General features: G+C 35.3%; 1 protein-coding gene across 1 annotated transcript in view; it reads left to right on the forward strand.

Moving 5' to 3' along the window:
- The window catches only part of LOC124532761 (fatty acid synthase-like), a 44611-nt gene extending 26335 nt beyond the window's left edge, over positions 1–18276 (forward strand). The window contains exons 21-41 of the mRNA XM_047107822.1: positions 2540–2803; positions 3165–3285; positions 3925–4215; positions 4329–4772; positions 4931–5101; positions 5231–5361; positions 5528–5678; positions 5920–6091; positions 6241–6353; positions 6665–6826; positions 7225–7353; positions 7587–7666; positions 12288–12443; positions 12635–12886; positions 13311–13464; positions 14645–14849; positions 15543–15693; positions 15826–16000; positions 16455–16631; positions 16969–17071; positions 17314–18276. Coding sequence (XP_046963778.1) covers positions 2540–2803; positions 3165–3285; positions 3925–4215; positions 4329–4772; positions 4931–5101; positions 5231–5361; positions 5528–5678; positions 5920–6091; positions 6241–6353; positions 6665–6826; positions 7225–7353; positions 7587–7666; positions 12288–12443; positions 12635–12886; positions 13311–13464; positions 14645–14849; positions 15543–15693; positions 15826–16000; positions 16455–16631; positions 16969–17071; positions 17314–17891 — 4180 coding nt within the window. The 3' untranslated portion in view covers positions 17892–18276. The remainder of the gene's footprint in view (positions 1–2539; positions 2804–3164; positions 3286–3924; positions 4216–4328; positions 4773–4930; positions 5102–5230; positions 5362–5527; positions 5679–5919; positions 6092–6240; positions 6354–6664; positions 6827–7224; positions 7354–7586; positions 7667–12287; positions 12444–12634; positions 12887–13310; positions 13465–14644; positions 14850–15542; positions 15694–15825; positions 16001–16454; positions 16632–16968; positions 17072–17313) is intronic.
- The last annotated feature ends 852 nt before the right edge of the window (positions 18277–19128 follow it).

Consider the following 19128-nt stretch of genomic DNA (forward strand, 5'->3'; position numbering starts at 1 on the left):
TCCTCTCCCTTTGAGGAGAAGGTTTGGAACATATTCCACCACGCTGTTCCAATGCGTGTTGGTGGAATACACATGTGGCAGAATTTCTATGAAATTTGTCACATGCAGGTTTCCTCACGATGTTTTCCTTCACCGCCGAGTACGAGATGAATTATAAAGATAAATTAAGCAAATGAATCTCGGTGCTTGCCTGGGTTTGAACCTGCAATCGTCGGTTAAGATGCACGCGTTCTAACCACTGGGCCATCACAACTCTAAAAATATACAAAATACAAATTAACCATTTAGAAAATTAAAAAAAATTATGTAATGCACAATTAATTAAATAATTTTATTACTCATTCAGAGAATACTTTGTTAGCTCTGGATTGTACAGGAACAGTAATTGAGGAGTAACCATATAGTCAATTTGGTTCATTTTAAAAAAGCAAAATTTTTAACAATTTTACTCAGCTGCAAACTTTTTACCAAAGCGTTGGTAGCAATAACAATTAAAAATGCTATGTTGTAAAGTTATCTGTAGTTCATTGTAGTTGAATAAAGTGTATTTAATTCGATTTGGATTGGTTTAATATTCATAACTAGCTGTGCCCGCGACCTTGTATGCGTTTGAATTTAATAAAAAAAAAATATTATGGCCTAAGGTACTCCTTATTATATCAGTTATTTGGCTGAAAGTCCCGTCAAAATTGACACAGCCATCTACAGATTAGCCGGAATTTACTATTCCTATACTAATACTATTTATGTAAAGTACCGTGTATACATGCATATGCATTGAATAAAAAAGGGCTATTTTGATATTACAAACAAACATTTCAATATCATTATATGTATAGATGATTGAGATGGTTCAATACGCTCAACGAATATCATTGAACACGATAAGAAATCTAAAAATTGTAACGCTAAGTTACGTCTTAGCAATCCTTTTATCCAAGTCAAAGTCAAGTAGTTTTGTTACCATAAGTTACGAAATAAATGTTTAATTAATCGCTCCGAAATAGTTGTACTTATTGAGGTTCTTGTCGGTTAGTCGATAATACTTTTCATTAGTCGAATAGGTAGTTTAAACTACTTACATAAGTTTGCTCTTGATTATTTTCTCATAAAGATATTTAACAAATATATATCAAAAGCAATGATAATAATAATATAATAATAATACATTTACTATCGAAACGCTTGGCCCTTGGAGTAGTGGTGCAAAAAGCTTCATCAAAATATAACACCTCGCCTCATTGCCTCCACTGGTGACAGGAGGGCTGGTTCGTTTTTTGCCCAGAGGATCGGAATTGCGATTCAACGGGGAAATGCTGCCAGCATTCTTGCCACCATTCCACGCGGTCAAGATTTATACAGTAACTAGTTTTAGTTCATATTTTATATATTTAGGCATTTAATGTTATTAATTCTTATATTAATGAAGCAACGATGCTTTTGATATTTAGATTTTAGTTTTTTACTCCAATAAAACGATACACTAAATTTTAAGTACGTTGATTCGATTCATTATTATTCATTATGCAAGCAGCCATTTTAGTTTCGATAATACTATGCACGTAGTTCAACCATTTTATTCATAGTTAGAGTTAAATCTTCATTCGAATAATATGATTTTAATATTTAAAAATATATTTCATTAAAGTTTAATATTTCTTCATTATATAGAAAAAAATAGAAATTAATTAACTATCTATTATCTTCTCACGTTTAAATTGCTGAAACGATTTCGTTGAAATTTGTTATGGAGATTCTATTTATTTCAGTAAGCAAGTGAAACTGATTCCTAAAACAATGAATGAGGACTAGATTATATATTTTTCTGTGAATTATTCTTATTACAATGCGATAAAAAGTTTTAAAGTAAACAAGTCTAAAAATCAAAATTTGCTATTTTATACCATCGTATAAACTTTCGTCAATTGTGTAGCTATTTTCGAAAAAACTATTGTAAGATACAATTATAAGTAAGTTCGATAATGATTTTCTAAGACTATCGATTTTATGAACATAAATCATTATGAGCTGCCAAAATATTTGTTAAGGATATCATTATTATTAATCCAATGAAGCGATAAACTAATTTTTGAAGTTAGACAAATGTGATTTCCGTGACGTAACGTTAAAGTTAAGCGTCAGGTGAGATGGGCTGTGAGATCTAAAAAATCTAGCATTTCACGAATCAGATTCTAAATTTAAAATTTCTAATAATTCGAACAAAGCAGCGACGAGGTGTACCAGTTTGTATTATTAATATGTATCATGAATTTTTCGACGATTGTTTCAACGCATTTAACCCTTGATCTTTGATTGTTTATAAATTGGTTCCTTTTAACTTTTTAATACGTAGACGGTGTCATTGATAACAAGTCACTCGTAAGTGTTTTATTTTGTTAGACACCCTTTCCGAGGTATAATGCTATTTTCTGTGTATTAGAAAAAATATCGATTTTTCAAAATGTCTTCATTAAATATTTGTGGATATTATAATAGTAAGAATTTTTGGACTAGTTGTAATGGAAATTTATTTTCACAGCGGCCTCTTCCGAGGCATAATCGGATGTAACGTGGAGGGAACCCGAGGCCGCTTGGCCTGGGTCAACAACTGGGTCGCCTTCATGGACTGTATGTTACAAATGAAGATCATCGGGCAAGATACTCGAGGTCTCTTTGTGCCCACCAGGATTGAGAAGTTGTCTATAGATGCTAATATGCATTACGACGCTCTATCCAAAATGAATCCAGATTCATCGAGGCAGTCGTTTGAGATCAGGGTGTATCCGGATGTTGACGTTATCAGGTAAACTCATAAAATTAAATAGATATAAACATTGCACAACATCACATACATTACTCTGATCCCAATGTATATAGCTAAATCACTTGTGTTATGAAAAATCAGAAGGAACGACGATACCACAAACACCCAGACTTAAGACAACATAGAAAACTAATTAATTTTCTATTTTGACTCGGCTGGGAATCGAACCGGGACCTCGGACTGCCGTACCCATGAAAGCCGGAGTAGACACTACTCGACCACGGAGGTCGTCATCGTCATCAAATACATTTTAAAAAGAAATGTACCTTACCATAAATGCCTACTACACAATAAGGTATTTGTAATGTGTAGCTCATTTAATTATCTATATTTTAACCAGGGCTGGCGGCGTGGAAATTCGAGGCTTACATGCGACACCGATTTCAAGAAAAATCCCACTCGGCGTACCAGTTTTGGAAAAGAACGTATTCATTCCTAACTTCGGAAAATCTAAGATGAAGGTAACGATGGACCTAATTATAACAATAATTAAGATCGAGACGGTTACCAACGACCAAATACCTGCCAAACACTTCCCAATTCGTAGTCACGTAAAATATTTTTGGGCTTTCTTACTAGGAATACTAAATAATATTTTTCTTTACATTATTTTGACGATTTAAAAATAAAGTTTAATTAATGTAACTTGTCGAGATGGCCCAATGGTTAGAACGCGTGCAACTTAAGCGATGATTGCTGGTTCAAACCCAGGCAAGCACCGCTGATTCATGTGCTTAATTTGTCTTTATAATTCATCTCGTCTCAGCGGTGAATGAAAACATCGTGAGGAAACCTGCATGTGACAAATTTCATAGAAGTTTAAGTTTAAGTTTTTCAGTTGTGTATTCCACCAACCCGCATTGGAACAGCGTGGTGGAATATGTTCCAAAACCTTCTCCTCAAAGGGAGAGGAGGCTTTTAGCACAGCCGTGGGAATTTACAGACTGCTCTTGTTGTTTGTTGTTGTTAAAAATAAAGTTTAACTAATGTAACTTGCAATTTTGGATACTTCATTTTATGTAATAATATTAATGATAAAACAGGGATTCCTGTGTCGTGTCATTTATGTCTCGTATCTATAGTAATAAAATACTTTTCAGATTGAGGATATTCTCAGAAGTAATATTCAGCTCGTCCTTGAAAATATGCAAACTTACAAAGTTAAAAGTATTGAAATAGTTGATGAAGAGTATAAAAATAACGGATGGGAACCAATTATTGAACAAGTAGCAGAAGTCTTAGGTGATCTTCCGTTGGTACAAGCTGAGCTATCCATCATCTCCGAGGATCCAATTGAAATGCCATCAAACATATCCGTGGAGAATAAGAAACTGGTTGGCGAAAATAATACCCTTATAGTTATTGGGGCTAATCTGCTTCAGAGACCTGAGGTACATATTACAAATGATTTCTTTATTTTATGCTTTTTAAGTTACTTTTATTTTTAGATCTTTTATTTTTATTTCATTTTGCTTGAAACTTATTTTTTTATATATTTTTGTAGGTACTCAAAAATGCGCTGGCAACTCTCCGTGAAAAAGGTTTTATTATGAGTCGAGAAAAAGAGCCCATCAATCGAAAAGATTTCTCTGACAAATACGACATCATAACCATACAAGACACTGGCTTCGAATATATAGTTCTCTTCCGGAAACGTGTTGGTGCAAAGCCGGCTAAATTCGTCAAAATCGTTTCATCTGACCAAACGTATGCATGGATAGACAAAGTCAAGGAGGAGCTAAAAGTCGGACAGAAAGTAGTTTTATATAGCCAAGATGAACCTATAAATGGACTATTAGGTCTTATCAATTGTCTAAGAAAGGAACCTGGTGGTGAAATAGTCTATGGTCTATTAATTGCCGAACCTTCAGCCCCACCATTTAATCCAGATTTGGAATTCTATGAGGAACAGCTGGATTTGGATTTGGCTATCAATGTTTATCAAGAAGTAAGTGCATTTATAAATCAAATTATATTAATAATTAAGTGTGCGGCAATAAATTTTATTATTTCATCATTTTTATAAGCCACACAAAAAAATGCTTGAGAGTAAGACTTGGTAATTGGAAAATGAAAAACTGAAATATGTCTTTTTTTTATATTAAGGGTCAGTGGGGTACGTACCGGCACTTACTCTTGGGCGATTTGGATACGGTCAAGGCTCATCACGCTTACGTGAACACCGTCACTATTGGAGACTTGTCTTCGCTAAGATGGCTGGAGGGACCTATCAGAGTAAATCCAGTTTTCAAGAACCCAGAAAACATTCTAATACATGTGAGTAACACAACACAAGTCTGTTGCCAAAATCTTTAAATGGTTGATACTGATTGAAGTGCTAACAGGTTTTATAGAACATAACTATAGGAATTTGCCATTTAAAAATTAATTCGGTTGTCAATCCAGGTATATTGTGCGGCTCTGAACTTCCGTGACGTCATGACGGCTATGGGGCGCGTAACAGTCGATGCCGTCGCGAGAGGCAGACTTGCACAAGAGTGTGTGCAAGGGTTCGAGGTCGTGGGCAGAACTACCAAGTACGTTATTCATTTTACCTATCATTGCAAAAATATTCTTTAATCGTTTTGCATTAAATGTCAAATTACTTTGGTTCATATTAACAGAAGGTCAGCTAACATGAACCAAAGCAACAATATATTTAATGAAATTTGTGATTGCTGACTTTCGTCTCTCCTATAACAGTGGTACTCGAGCTATGTGCATGGTGAGGAACAGCGGTATGGCGAACATGGTGGTAGGTGATAAGGCGCTCTTATGGGGCATTCCTGATGAATGGACTTTCGAGGAGGCTGCTAGTGTACCTGTAGCTTATGGAACTGTATACTATGCCTTGGTAAGTTAAGTATTACGTATTTAGTTGAACTTAACATAAGTTTAAATGGATAGTAACTAGTAAACTTTCATAGAGTAGAAAAACGTTATTCTACATATATCATATACATTGTATACAGCAAATAGAGAAATGAAAATAAATCCATTTAAACCTTCAAACTTTAACGATAAGGATAAAAGTTTAGTTCAGATAATATATTTACTAATGAAATAGTTATATTTTAAATGCATAATTTTAACAGGTGATGGTAGGCCAGATCCAAAGAGGAGAATCTATCTTGATCCACGCTGGTTCTGGTGGTGTTGGTCAGGCCGCCATCAACGTTGCCCTTCACTTTGGATGTGAAGTGTTCACTACTGTTGGTACTCCAGAGAAACGAGCCTTTATCAAGAAACTCTTCCCACAACTTAAAGGTATGTTAAAATGCCACTAATTACGTTATTAGCAATTCAAGAACCCGTTATTAGTAATTCAAGAACCAGTGGTAAATAATAGAAAATAATCGTAGCTACGAAAACAAGGTACTCCTGAATTGAATTTAATTTGAATATTTAATTCACAGACAGTCATATCGGCAATTCTCGTGACACATCCTTCGAAGACATGGTCCGGAAAGAAACAAATGGAAAGGGTGTGGATATGGTCCTCAATTCTCTTGCTGATGAGAAATTACAGGTATTTTAGATTTAGAATCTTTATTAAACTATATATACAGACTTAAAAGTGGAAACTGTTTGTAAACTAATTAAAATAAAATGGTAATCATGTAGTCCTGAGGGACTGCTGTTTTTTGTAAATTAAATTTTAATAAATTGTTATACTATCATTATTTATATCTTCGTCGAAAGATATTAAAAAAAAACATATTTAAATAACAGATATTCATCCTTACTATGTTCTAAAAACACGCAATATATGCTTTTGTCTTGGGAATGCCAACATTTCCTGGCGTTAGAATATTCTAATTGCTCTTTCAACTTGTTTAGGCTTCAATTCGTTGTCTCGGCTACCGCGGACGCTTCTTGGAAATCGGAAAGTTCGACATCAGCAACAATACACCAATCGGCATGTACTTCTTCCTTAAGGAGATCTCCTTCCACGGAATCATGTTGGACTACATCTTCGATCAGGGATACGAATTTAGAAAGGTTATTTTCAATTAATATTTTGTTTTGTAAATAAGTACTTAGATGGCCAAGTGATTAAAACGTGTGCATCTTAACCGATGATTGCTGGTTTAAGTCCAGGCAAGCACCACTATATATATGTGCTTGATTATTTTTATAATTCATCTCATGCTCGGCGGTGAAGGAAAACATCGTGAGGAAACCTGCATGTGTCAAATTCTGCCACATGCGAATTGCACCAAACGGCATTGGAACAGCGTGGTGGAATATGTTCCAAACCCTCTTCTTAGTGTGAGAGAGGGCTTAGCCTAGCAGTGGGAAATTTACAGGCTGTTACGGTTACTATATTGCTTGCAAATAATACTCAAAATTATTGTTTCCGAGACTTTAGCGTCTTATATAAATATTATCTTGATCAGAATCTTCAAGATCTGCTGTTATCTGGTATCGAGAGCGGAGCTGTACGTCCACTTACTTACTGCACTTTCAAGAAGGACCAAATCGAAGCTGCCTTCAGGTACATGGCTGCAGGAAAACATATTGGAAAGGTGAGTAATGAAGAATAACAAGAAAGTAATTGATTAGAATTACAGCACAACATTTACATATATAATCACATCTAAGTACATACTGGTACATACATTATTTTGCTGTAATATCTTTACGTGAAAGTATCTGAAAACTAAATAATCCAAATTAGTTAGCGTGAGCAGCAGACGTGACATTGAATCCTACCACTTGTAGGACATAAGTCCTTTATTTATTAAGAAAAATCTTTCAGGTCATCATTAAAATTCGTGACGAGGAACGAAGCAATCGTCTAACGAAACCAACATACATGCCCATTGACGCTGTTCCTAGGTACGTAACTAATTAATGAATATGTAACAATTAAAAAACATTGCCAAACTAAATAATTTTAATATTATAGAAAAGGAAAATTGAAACGATATAAACATCTTCTACAAATTGACAAACGCTGTTAACTTAGTTTTTAAATACATATAAAAATTTTAACAAAAAGAAAAACCGACTTCAAACAAAACACTATTTTAAAACAAATGAATATGCACGAAAAAGTAATAAAAATAATTGCGTACTCAACATATTTTTTAGAGTCTTCCTAAGTTAAATGAAATGAAAAATATTAGACTACTTAAAAGTCGATAAACGATTATATCATGTAGTTATAGTTATTGGTATATTTGGAGCCGGTGTCAGCCACGGTGCCCTTGCCCCAACAATCAAAAGATAGAAGCGATACGAGCCCCTTGATTGATCCAGTATATTATTGTAAAAAAGGTAATTTGTAAAAAACATATTTGTTAAAGAATTCTCGTATTGTTTTTTGATAGATATACTGTAGGGTTTTATTGGCTGACACCGACTCCAAATATAACAATAATTATAACTACATGATATAATCGTTAATCGACTTTTAAGTAGTCTAATATTTTTCATTTCATTTAACTTAGGAAGACTCTAAAAAATATGTTGAGTACAACTATATTTCGTACATCATATGACATCACATCACATACACAAAATTTGATTAAAGATAGTAAGAAATTCTGCCCCATATCGCACCCTAACTGCGAGCCGTATAGGAGTTCCATCACTACATAGTATAAAACAAAGTCGCTTTCTCTGTTCCTATATCTTTAAATCTACGCAACGGATTTTGATGCGGTTTTTTTTAAAAGATAGTGTGATTCAAGGGGAAGGTTTGTGTATATAATACATGAACAATATAGTAAAGAAACACTGATAATTTTAGAAGTTTGCGATGTGATGTCGTATATAAACGAATTCTGTAGTATATTTAGTATCAGTATTGCACCCGTGCGAAGCCGGGTCGGGTAGCTAGTTGATTACAATATTCGACTATGATAATTACATAAACATAACCACATTACGGAAGGTGACTCAAATATCCAAATAACCTATAAATAAAAGATTCGACCGAGTATCGCTATCGTGCTCCACAGAATTGTTCCGTTCCCTTCCGTTCCGTCACTTTGTCATGGATCCTGTGCTCAGAACCTTACCAAACTTTCACCAAATTACCCTTGAAGTATATATGTCGGCGCGAAACCACGAATTTAAGAAATCACGTGTCCAGAAATTATTATTTTATGATTATTTTAATAATTTAAAACTGTTTCATTGTTAAATGAATAATTTTTTAGTGAATTTTGAAATGTTAAATTACTCTGAAATATTTTAATGTTTGTAAACAACTGTTATCTTGAGTGAATAAGTCTACCCACCTATTTTTGTTATAAAAGATCAAGCGCCCGCCGGTATCGACAGACTTGGTCGAGCCGTCGGAGCGATCGGACCGTCTCATATTGGAATAAATCAGAGAGGATTATTTCCTGAGTTTTATTTCATACCACCGAAGATGGTTAAAGATCGAAACTCTGACACTCGTGACGTCAGCTGTGCTGACGTCATGTTTTTTAAAAACGCGCTCGGGCATGCTGCTCCGTTATCAGAAGTGGGATTGGAACAAGCTCCGATCTCTGCTACGTCCTCATCAGCTTCGGTTCCACCTGTCATAGAAGGATCGCTACAAGACAGAACCATATTGCGAAGTGATAAGAAGATCTCTAAGCACTGCACACTTACTGCTTGGTACATCTGCTAGCAACTTCGGTGTAATGGGGCCCATCTATGTGGCAGAACCGCAAGCCACGGATCCAATAAATCATTCATCAGCTCCAAAGCCGACTAGTGCGGGAGTACCCACTTCGTCAACACTTGAGGCGGCTACTTCTTACAATTAAAAACAATACGCTTCAAGGGCATCCTCATTTGCCATGCTGTTCATATGTGTGGAACATCTTAATTGAAAACTCAACAAGTGATCCACATGGATATCACGGAGATCATGGATATCGCGGGGAAATGAGACACTAAGATAAACAACACGTCAGGAAACAGCCGAGCAAATGGCTAAGTGGAAAAAGTTATTACTACCCTCAAAAACGAGTTAAGATTAGTTCTTGATTATTATTAAGAACTACGAGACTGAACAGTGCATCTAGTATATGGAGTTGCACCACTCTCTTATTACACAAAGAAAACATCACATACCACCTGAATTTCTTAAACCTGATGGACATTAATAACCAGAGGACTTTGCAGCACTAACAACACACAACAGCAACAAGAGACTCTTGTGCGGAATAAAACAGTCATCGCTTCTATTCTCAGAAAACTAAAATTAATTATTTTCAGCATAAAGATTAATGAGTCCACGTAACCACCATTACTTGATGTGATTAATTAATTGTGTCTTTCGAGATTTACAGGTTTCATAAGAACGCATCGCATCGCGAAGGTGGTCGGCAGAGGGCGCTCGTGATCAGCTTCGTCGTGCACCGCAGCCGGGCGACCAAGAAATGCGACTGGTGCAGAGCACGCACCATCCCGCAGAATGTCACTAATAACACAACTACAGCAACGAATGACCCTTGTTCGAAATATAACAGTCATCTTTTTATTCTCAGAAAACTAAAATTAATTATTTTCAACATAAAGACTAAGAGTCCACGTAACCACTATTACATGATATGACTAATTAAGTGTGTCTTTCGAGATTTACAGGTTTCATAAAAATTAAGACAGTGGAGAAGGTGGTCGGCAGAGGGCGTTCGTGATCAGCTTGGCAGAGGGCGCTCGTGATCAGCTTCGCCGAGCACCACAACCAGAAACGCGACCGGTGCAGAGCGCGCACCGTCCCGCAGAATGGCCGTGACAGTGGGAGTTGTCGTCCATATCACGAGCTGGTCAGTCAGTGCGAGTGGTCAGCATCGACGAGAACTAATCATCGCATAAAACTGTGAGGCAAAATTTACTTATCTTACCTCTTAAAATCTAAAGAAATAAAAAAGAGCAATAACAAAAAAGAAAAAAAAAAATTTTGAATATTAATTACCATTGAGATTCCTCATGCAACCATAACTACACACGTACACTCTCGTTTGAGAGTGATACCTCTGAGCTAACCACGTGTTACCCTCGTATTACTCACGGATCCTTGATGTATCCAAAAGTGAACCATGAGATACCGTTGGGAGGCGTTGTGGAGCCGTGGTAGCCATTTATATACCGTAATCTGGAGAGTGATACCTCTGAGCTAACCACGTGTTACCCTTGAGCTACCCGCGGATCCTTGATGTATCCACAGAGAACCATGAGATACCGTAGGGAGACCTTGTGGACCGTGGTTAGACATGTATACACCACAGATCTACGAGAACCTTTAGTAGCCATGTATATACCATAGTCTGGAGAGTGATACCTCTGAGCTAACCACGTGTTACCCTCGAGCTACCCACGGATCCTTGATGTATCCACAGAGAACCATGAGATACCGTAGGGAGACCTTGTGGACCGTGGTATAGACATGTATACACCACAGATCTACGAGAACCTTTAACAGTTATGAGCATAGTATGCGTAAAATCTGCCCATATTTATTATAATAAAGGTGCATGAGAGATTTCTTTGTGTACTGTTTTACAAAACAATTATCAAAGGTCAACATGATGTGTTGCTTACAGATACCTGCTTCAAAAATATTTTTGATTCACAGATTTCCAATCGCACAACTTAGGCAGGTGCAGAGCGCGCACCGCCTGTCAGAATGGCCGTGTCGGCGCGAAACCACGAATTTAAGAAATCACGTGTCCAGAAATTATTATTTTATGATTATTTTAATAATTTAAAACTGTTTCATTGTTAAATGAATAATTTTTTAGTGAATTTTGAAATGTTAAATTACTCTGAAATATTTTAATGTTTGTAAACAACTGTTATCTTGAGTGAATAAGTCTACCCACCTATTTTTGTTATAAAAGATCAAGCGCCCGCCGGTATCGACAGACTTGGTCGAGCCGTCGGAGCGATCGGACCGTCTCATATTGGAATAAATCAGAGAGGATTATTTCCTGAGTTTTATTTCATACCACCGAAGATGGTTAAAGATCGAAACTCTGACACTCGTGACGTCAGCTGTGCTGACGTCATGTTTTTTAAAAACGCGCTCGGGCATGCTGCTCCGTTATATATTTTATAATAAAAAAAGAATTTTCAAAATTGGTTAACGTGATTTTCAGTTATTGACCTATTTGTCGCGCATATACATAACGCAAATTTAAGACTTATGTCGTTTTCACATGGATACCATCATCGGAAAAAAAAATAAAAAAAATGGGACCCCACGGGAAGCACTACCTTTCAAACAAAAAAAAAATTATCAAAATCGGTCCATCCAGTGAAAAGTTATGAGGTAACAAACATAAAAAAAAAAAAAAAAAAAAAAAAATACAGACGAATTGATAACCTCCTCCTTTTGGAAGTCGGTTGAAAAGTGTTTAATCTCTTCAAGAGTTTGATCTTTGAACATTAGGTAATATACTTAGTAATATTTGGTATTTCCGTACAACCTTAACTAAGTTGATTTATCCTTTAGATACATGTGTGATGAAGAATTAGTATACATCGTTGTGGGAGGTCTCGGCGGCTTCGGTCTGGAGCTTGCAGATTGGCTCATCCTTAGAGGAGCCAGGAAAGTGCTGCTCACCTCAAGGAGAGGCATTAGTAATGGTTACCAATCATCACGGCTGAGGTGAGTAATATTTTTTTATAAAAAAAGGTTTTAGCTGAATTTTTAGATCAAAAAGTTAGTATTGCTAAGAGTGGTAGTATTTTTTTTAATTTTGAGATTTTTTTTAAGACAGTTGTATTGTTGTTACTTTCTATATATTTTTGTATTTGTTAATTCAAAGTCAAATCAAGTTTTAACTTATCTTTTAACAGAGCATGGGCAGGCTATGGAGCAGATGTCCAAATTTCGACTCACGATGTCACAACAGAGGCAGGATGTGAACAAATGTTAAAGATGGCAAACTCTATGGGAACTGTCGAGGCGATATTCAACTTGGCAGTGATATTGAAAGATTCCATCTTCCAGAATCAAAGTCTGGAATCGTTTAAGGCGTCGTTCGCACCCAAAGCATTAGCCACGATGAACTTGGACAAGCTGTCAAAGAAATTGTGCCCTAAATTGAAGTAAGTATTGTATTAGTAGTAGGGCTTTGTCTTGGTGGTAGGGCTTAGTGCAAGCCCGTTTGGGTAGGTAACACCCACTCATCAGATATTCTACCACCAAATAGCCGTTCTCAGTATTGTCGTGTTCCGGTTTGAAGAGTGAGTGAGCCAGTGAAATTACAGGTACAAGGGACATAACATCTTAGTTCCCAAGGTTGGTGGCGCATTAGCGATGAATGGAAAGGTTAATGTTTCTTACAGCGCCATCGTCTATGGGCGGCGGTGATCACTTACCATTAGGTGGCTCATTTGCTCGTCCGACATAAAAAAAATATTGTGATTATTGTATTGAACTTATTTTTTTAATCATAATGTACTTCGGATCATGGACATTTATACCTTATTAATATAAAGCCATTACAAATTCTTTCTTGTTATCTGCCAGAGATTTCGTGATATTCTCATCCGTGTCCTGCGGTCGTGGTAACGCTGGGCAGACCAACTACGGTTTCTCCAACTCCGTGATGGAGAGGATCTGTGAATGGAGAAAGAAGCTCGGCCTCCCCGCGCTTGCTGTTCAGTGGGGTGCTGTCGGAGATGTAAGTGATTTTTTAGTTGGAAAAGTGGTCCGTTAAAGTTAATTAAGAGATGATATTAACATATACTTTTGAGGTACAACTAATAGTTCGGTCATACTAATAATACTATAATAAAACACATTCACAATTACACTTTCATAAAAAAACACATACATACCACACTAGGAAACGTAATAAACTAGAACTTCCAAAAACCAGAACCAACTATGGAAAGAAAAACATTTTATTTGAAGGAGTTCAAAGTTTTCAGTTTTCCTATATTCAAAAAACGTGTAATGGAATATGTGCAAAATAATTTATAAGCTAATGTAACCCCTACCTTAACATTTTTGTGTACTATAACTACCCGCAACATTTTACCTCAGTGTATACAATTCATAAGGCAGACTTTTAAATGTACCCTCAGGAAAAATAATTGTAATTTCTTATTATAAGTGAACTTTTGTGTTCTTTATGAGAAATAAATGTCTTTAAACCGATATTTTTAATATTAGCTCCATTCATCCAGCGTGTTCAAACTCTTTTTTGTTAAGAAAATATTCATTAAATCAACTTTGCTATTACTTCTGTTTTATGTGTATTAAAAAACACCAAAAAGTCGTTTCCAATTCATAAATTACGGCAAATGTTTGTATGAAATAAATTCATTCTATAAATTGTCGAAGGTATCGCAGCAGCGATCAATTCAAACGCAAGCGGGGACGCCATCGATCATGATGACATTTTAATCGACTAGTTAGAAAACTGTTACCTCCACAAAAATATGCAATATATATTCGTAAAAGATCTTTTCAGAGGGATGGGTATAAATAGATAAATAAAATTGACGTTGGTTTCAAAAAGAATAGGTACTAAGAAAATTGCTCTTTGCATTTTATTAAATTTATAGCTCTCTCAAAACTTGTAGTCTGTAATTTGTAATCATAACATAGTATAAAACAAAGTCACTTAAAGCTGTCTATCCCTATGTATGTTTAGATCTTTCAAATTATGCAACGGATTTTGATGCAGCTTAATAAGAAGAATTGGTTCGAGAAGAAACTTTTTGTATATAGTACATGGACAATACAGTAAAGAAACAAGAAAAAATCTGTAGTATATTTAGTATCAGCATTGCGCCCGTCGGAGGGTCGTTAATAGTTAAACAAAAATGACTAACTAGTTTCATATTTTTGCGTAGGTCGGTCTCGTGGCAGACATGCAAGATGAAGACGTCCAATTGGAAATCGGTGGAACGTTGCAGCAAAGGATTTCCTCCTGTCTGCTGTCTCTCGACAAGTTCTTGAAACAGGATGCCGTGATAGTCTCCTCGATAGTGGTAGCCGAAAAGAAGGCTGGTGGTTCTGGGTGTGGAAACATTGTGGATGCAGTTGCTCAGATTATGGGTAAGGAAATCGAAGTTTTAAGTAAAACACTAAAAAGTTTAAAAAAAGTGTAGTCACTATACCTCGTATACGTGAACTTTGTTTGTTAAGAAATAATCATGCTTGAGCTGAGATCACCAGCGGTTAGAACGAGTGCATTTTAGCGACTGTTTGTTGGTTCACATCCAATAAAAAGACAAGAACCAATACCAAGAATAATAATAATTTGTGTTTATAATTCATCTCGTGAAGAAAATCATTGTGAGGAAACCTGCATGTGTCTTATCTCAGCAACCCGCGTTAAAACAGGGTCGTGGAATTAGCTCCAAATCTTTTCCAAGAGGGGTGAGGAGACCTTAGCCGGTCAACAGTGAAAAGTGAACTTTTTAAACTCTCTTAAATCATAATCAGCTAGGTATAGGAAAAATATCCTAGACTTCTAAAAATTTAACTTCAATATAATAAAATCATCGGTGAACATTCAATTAAATAAAAACTGAACAGAAATATTATGTGGAGCTACGAATAAAATTAATCGTGAATTATAAAATCACAATTGGAAATGTATCATTACATAAATATCAAATCCCGTTTTATTCTTGGTTAAGATTGAGCCAATGGTCTCTTCTTACAGGTTATTTTTGTTATGATTAGTTTGTTTCCATTTAATTTAACTAAATGGTAGAATACTACTTTATATTCTAAAATTTGTAGGTATTAAGGATCTCAAGACAGTGTCCCAACAAGTGTCTCTTGCTGAACTGGGCATGGACAGTATGATGGCGGTCGAGATCAAACAGACCTTGGAGCGGGAATTCGAGATATTCCTGACAGCTCAGGATATCAGAACTTTGACATTTGCAAGGTAATTTATTGATCATAATAGATAACTGTGATATAGCACCTCAACTATTTATATTCTATACTTCCAATAATTCTCGAAGCTTCTAGAAATGCTTCTGCCGCTAATCATTATATTATAATAATATTCAAACAGGTTAGTGGAACTAACAGCTCAAAAAGAAGCGGAAGCATCGACATCAGTATCAGCACGTCTTGTTGTCCCCGAAGAAGCGGCTGGTCTCCGAGTCCTCATGAGGAACTTCGGCGATGAAAAATTGGCATCAGAACCATTCATTTACATGCCGTCTATGGTTAGCGATGGCTCAGAGGTAAGAAATTCAGATTTAAGTGTTGACAACATAACTCATTTTAGGTATAGTACGACACAAATTGGATGTAGCATCGACAAGTTCAATAAAACCGATAACTGCCTATTTATATAACCAATAGAAATAACTCCCTATCGCGCCATTCGTCGCTATAGATTCTCGCGTCAGTTTAACGCGAAAAAGCAAGTGCATGTAAATCGACGTTTCAAATTGACGAATATATTAGGTCATATGATATTACAAGCTATTACGTTTGTGTAAAGATCATATTCACATAAGAAACGAATATTGATAATTTGGGATAGCATATATGATTCGGATGTGATCGGTTTTACGAATTTTGCTGATGCTACATCTAAGTTGTATCGTACTATAATTAATATAGTAATTACTAACCCTAATTCCTTGATAAGTCATCCAATACTGTATATAACAATCAAGTTTTTTTTCGCAGACCGACGTTTCCGTTCATGAAAAGGAATTGATAATGTTCATTCTACCCGGCTTAGAAGGTTGTGCTGCGGGAATGGCGGCCCTATGTCGTAGGCTTAAGGTCAAGATTTGTGTCCTGCAGTTTGGTAACGAAGAGAAACGGGACACCTTAGATTCTTTAGTCGATAGGTTACACAAGGTATGAATCGTTGCATCATCACCTTCTCAATATATTAATCACTAGTATTTGCCCTTGGCTTCGCTCGATTTTTAGGTTATTGGTTGTCATGTGTTAGGCAAAAAGTCTGTGTCATGTGTTAGCCTATGTCCTTTCTTGGTTTTCAAGTTTGCTTCATATAAAATTTCATTAAATTCGGTTCAGCGGTTTCGTCGTGAAAGAACGACGGACAGTCAGAGTTAATTTCACATTTATAATATGAATATAGATTGTTTTATAGTTACTAAAAATGTTACAATTTTTATAACATTACCATTGGCAAAATATGTTTATGGTTTCATGGGTTCATTTGTTTCAGACGATAAAATCCAGATTAACTCCTGGAAGTCCGTACATACTTCTCGGGTACAGTTTTGGTACTTTGCCCACGTTGAAACTGGCGAGCATATTGGAAAGCGAAGGTTTGTAAAATATAAGATTAATATTACTAAACCAAATATATCTAGTCTTATATAGGCTTTACAATTTATTTAGAAAAAGCAACTGAAATGGTATAGATAATTTAGTTGATCAATTAACAAAAGTCTAAAAGATTAATTTTGAAATGTCTTACCGTTTCTTTTTTCTCTGATTTATCTAACTGACGCTTTTTGATAAAACCTAAATGCCTTATTTATTTTTAACGATTTTATTAAATTTGCAGGACACAATGGAACAATATTCTGCTTAGATGGCAGTCCAGACTTCCTCTATGCGCTACTTACCTTGACAATGTCCGTTACAAACGATACACAGCTACAGAACAGCTTGATTTGCCAAACCATGGACATCATCAGTCCGAAAAACGAATTAAGCGACAAACTTATGGACAAACTGAAAGATATCGAATCATATGAAGAAAGAGTTCAATATGCTTTGCAAGCATCTCCCGCACAGAATAAATATTCAAATAAATTCGTAGCGTCGATTGCGAATGCTAGTTTCGATCGTCTCAAAATGGTCCTGAATCAAGGTAAGCTCAAGAAGGTCAAGGCACCAATAATTCTATTGCGTCCGAAGGAAAATCCACAATTCATGGTTATCGAAGAGAATTACGGTCTAGATAAACTCACTGAAAGTAACGTGACCGTTCACCTCGTAGAAGGTAACCATGTCAGCATAATTGAGAATAAGGATTGTGCTAATATTATTAATAGAGTTTTAGTTGCACATGAAGGTAACAAAATTGGAAATAATGCTGTAACGAATATGGTCGAGAACCAGCGCGCGATAGAAGTTTAAATATAATATAAAACGAATCTTGCTAAGTATTTTGTTGATTACTGTTTAACTCGTTGTTGGGAGTTTTGGTAGTAATAAATTTTTTACAAAGTATTCATTAAAATTTAATCGTTATATTAAGTATTTGTTATTAATAAACGTATAGTTATATGGTTAATTTATTTTAGTTCTAAGGCAAATATACCAGTACCGAGTAAAATATTCATTAGTTAGGTAATTTTGTACTTTTTTTGTAACATTTGTCGTACTGATTGTTTTAAGGGTTATAATGATATTTGTAATTTTTTCAATTAAAGGTATGATAATAATATATTTCTAAAATTTGATTGTGATTTTGGGTACTTCAGTGTTGGTTCTTGTGAATATATAATGAGGATTTGTATGACGAGTTGAGTTTTATTTATCATTACTTCTCTTTGCTTTTTTAATTGCTATAGTTTTTATACGCAGTCCAATATATCCTTCCACAGTAACAGCCCGTATATGTCCCTCTATGGCTTCCTCTCCTTTTAATATAAATGTGTATTTGATATATAGGTACATATAGATCTTTTTTCTTAACATGCAGATTCTCAAGTAGTTTTCCTTCACCACAAATTACAGTGAATAATAAAAACAAATAATAAATCAGTGACACTTATCTGAGTTCGTAACCGCAATCTTTAGTTTTGATTCAATACATATTAGCATAGCTGAAAAGTAGAATCATTTGAATGTCCAATTTATAGGATATAACCTAAATAATTCTGACTTGAATTTGTTTAACACACAAGTACAGTACAGTATTATAGTCTCTGTAAATATGAGACTATCTATTAGATTTAAACCAGTTAATTTATTCTTTAAATTGCGGCGTCTTCAATAAAATTATATTTGTTTCAAATTGACTCTCAAATATAATCTATCATCAAATCTATGTCTTTGCTAATCTTATCAAGATAGAGCGAATTTTTTGGCTTTCCAGAAAGTAAACTCTAAAACCACAGCACTAATTTGAAGAATTCTTTTTTGACACACACATAAAAACATAATTCCAAATAATTGTACACTATCGATCGTATAGTAAAATAGCTGTGCCCGCAACCTTGTACGCGTTCGAATTTAACAAAAATAAAAGTTATTGTAGCCTAAGTTGCTTATTATATTAGGTACCTGTCAGTGAGTCCCGTCAAAATTGATCCAGCAGTTCCAGAGATTAGCCGGAACAAACAGACAGATAGACAGACAAAAAATGTAC

This window comes from Vanessa cardui, chromosome 10 (assembly GCF_905220365.1).
Source record: "Vanessa cardui chromosome 10, ilVanCard2.1, whole genome shotgun sequence".
Lineage (NCBI taxonomy): Eukaryota > Metazoa > Arthropoda > Insecta > Lepidoptera > Nymphalidae > Vanessa > Vanessa cardui.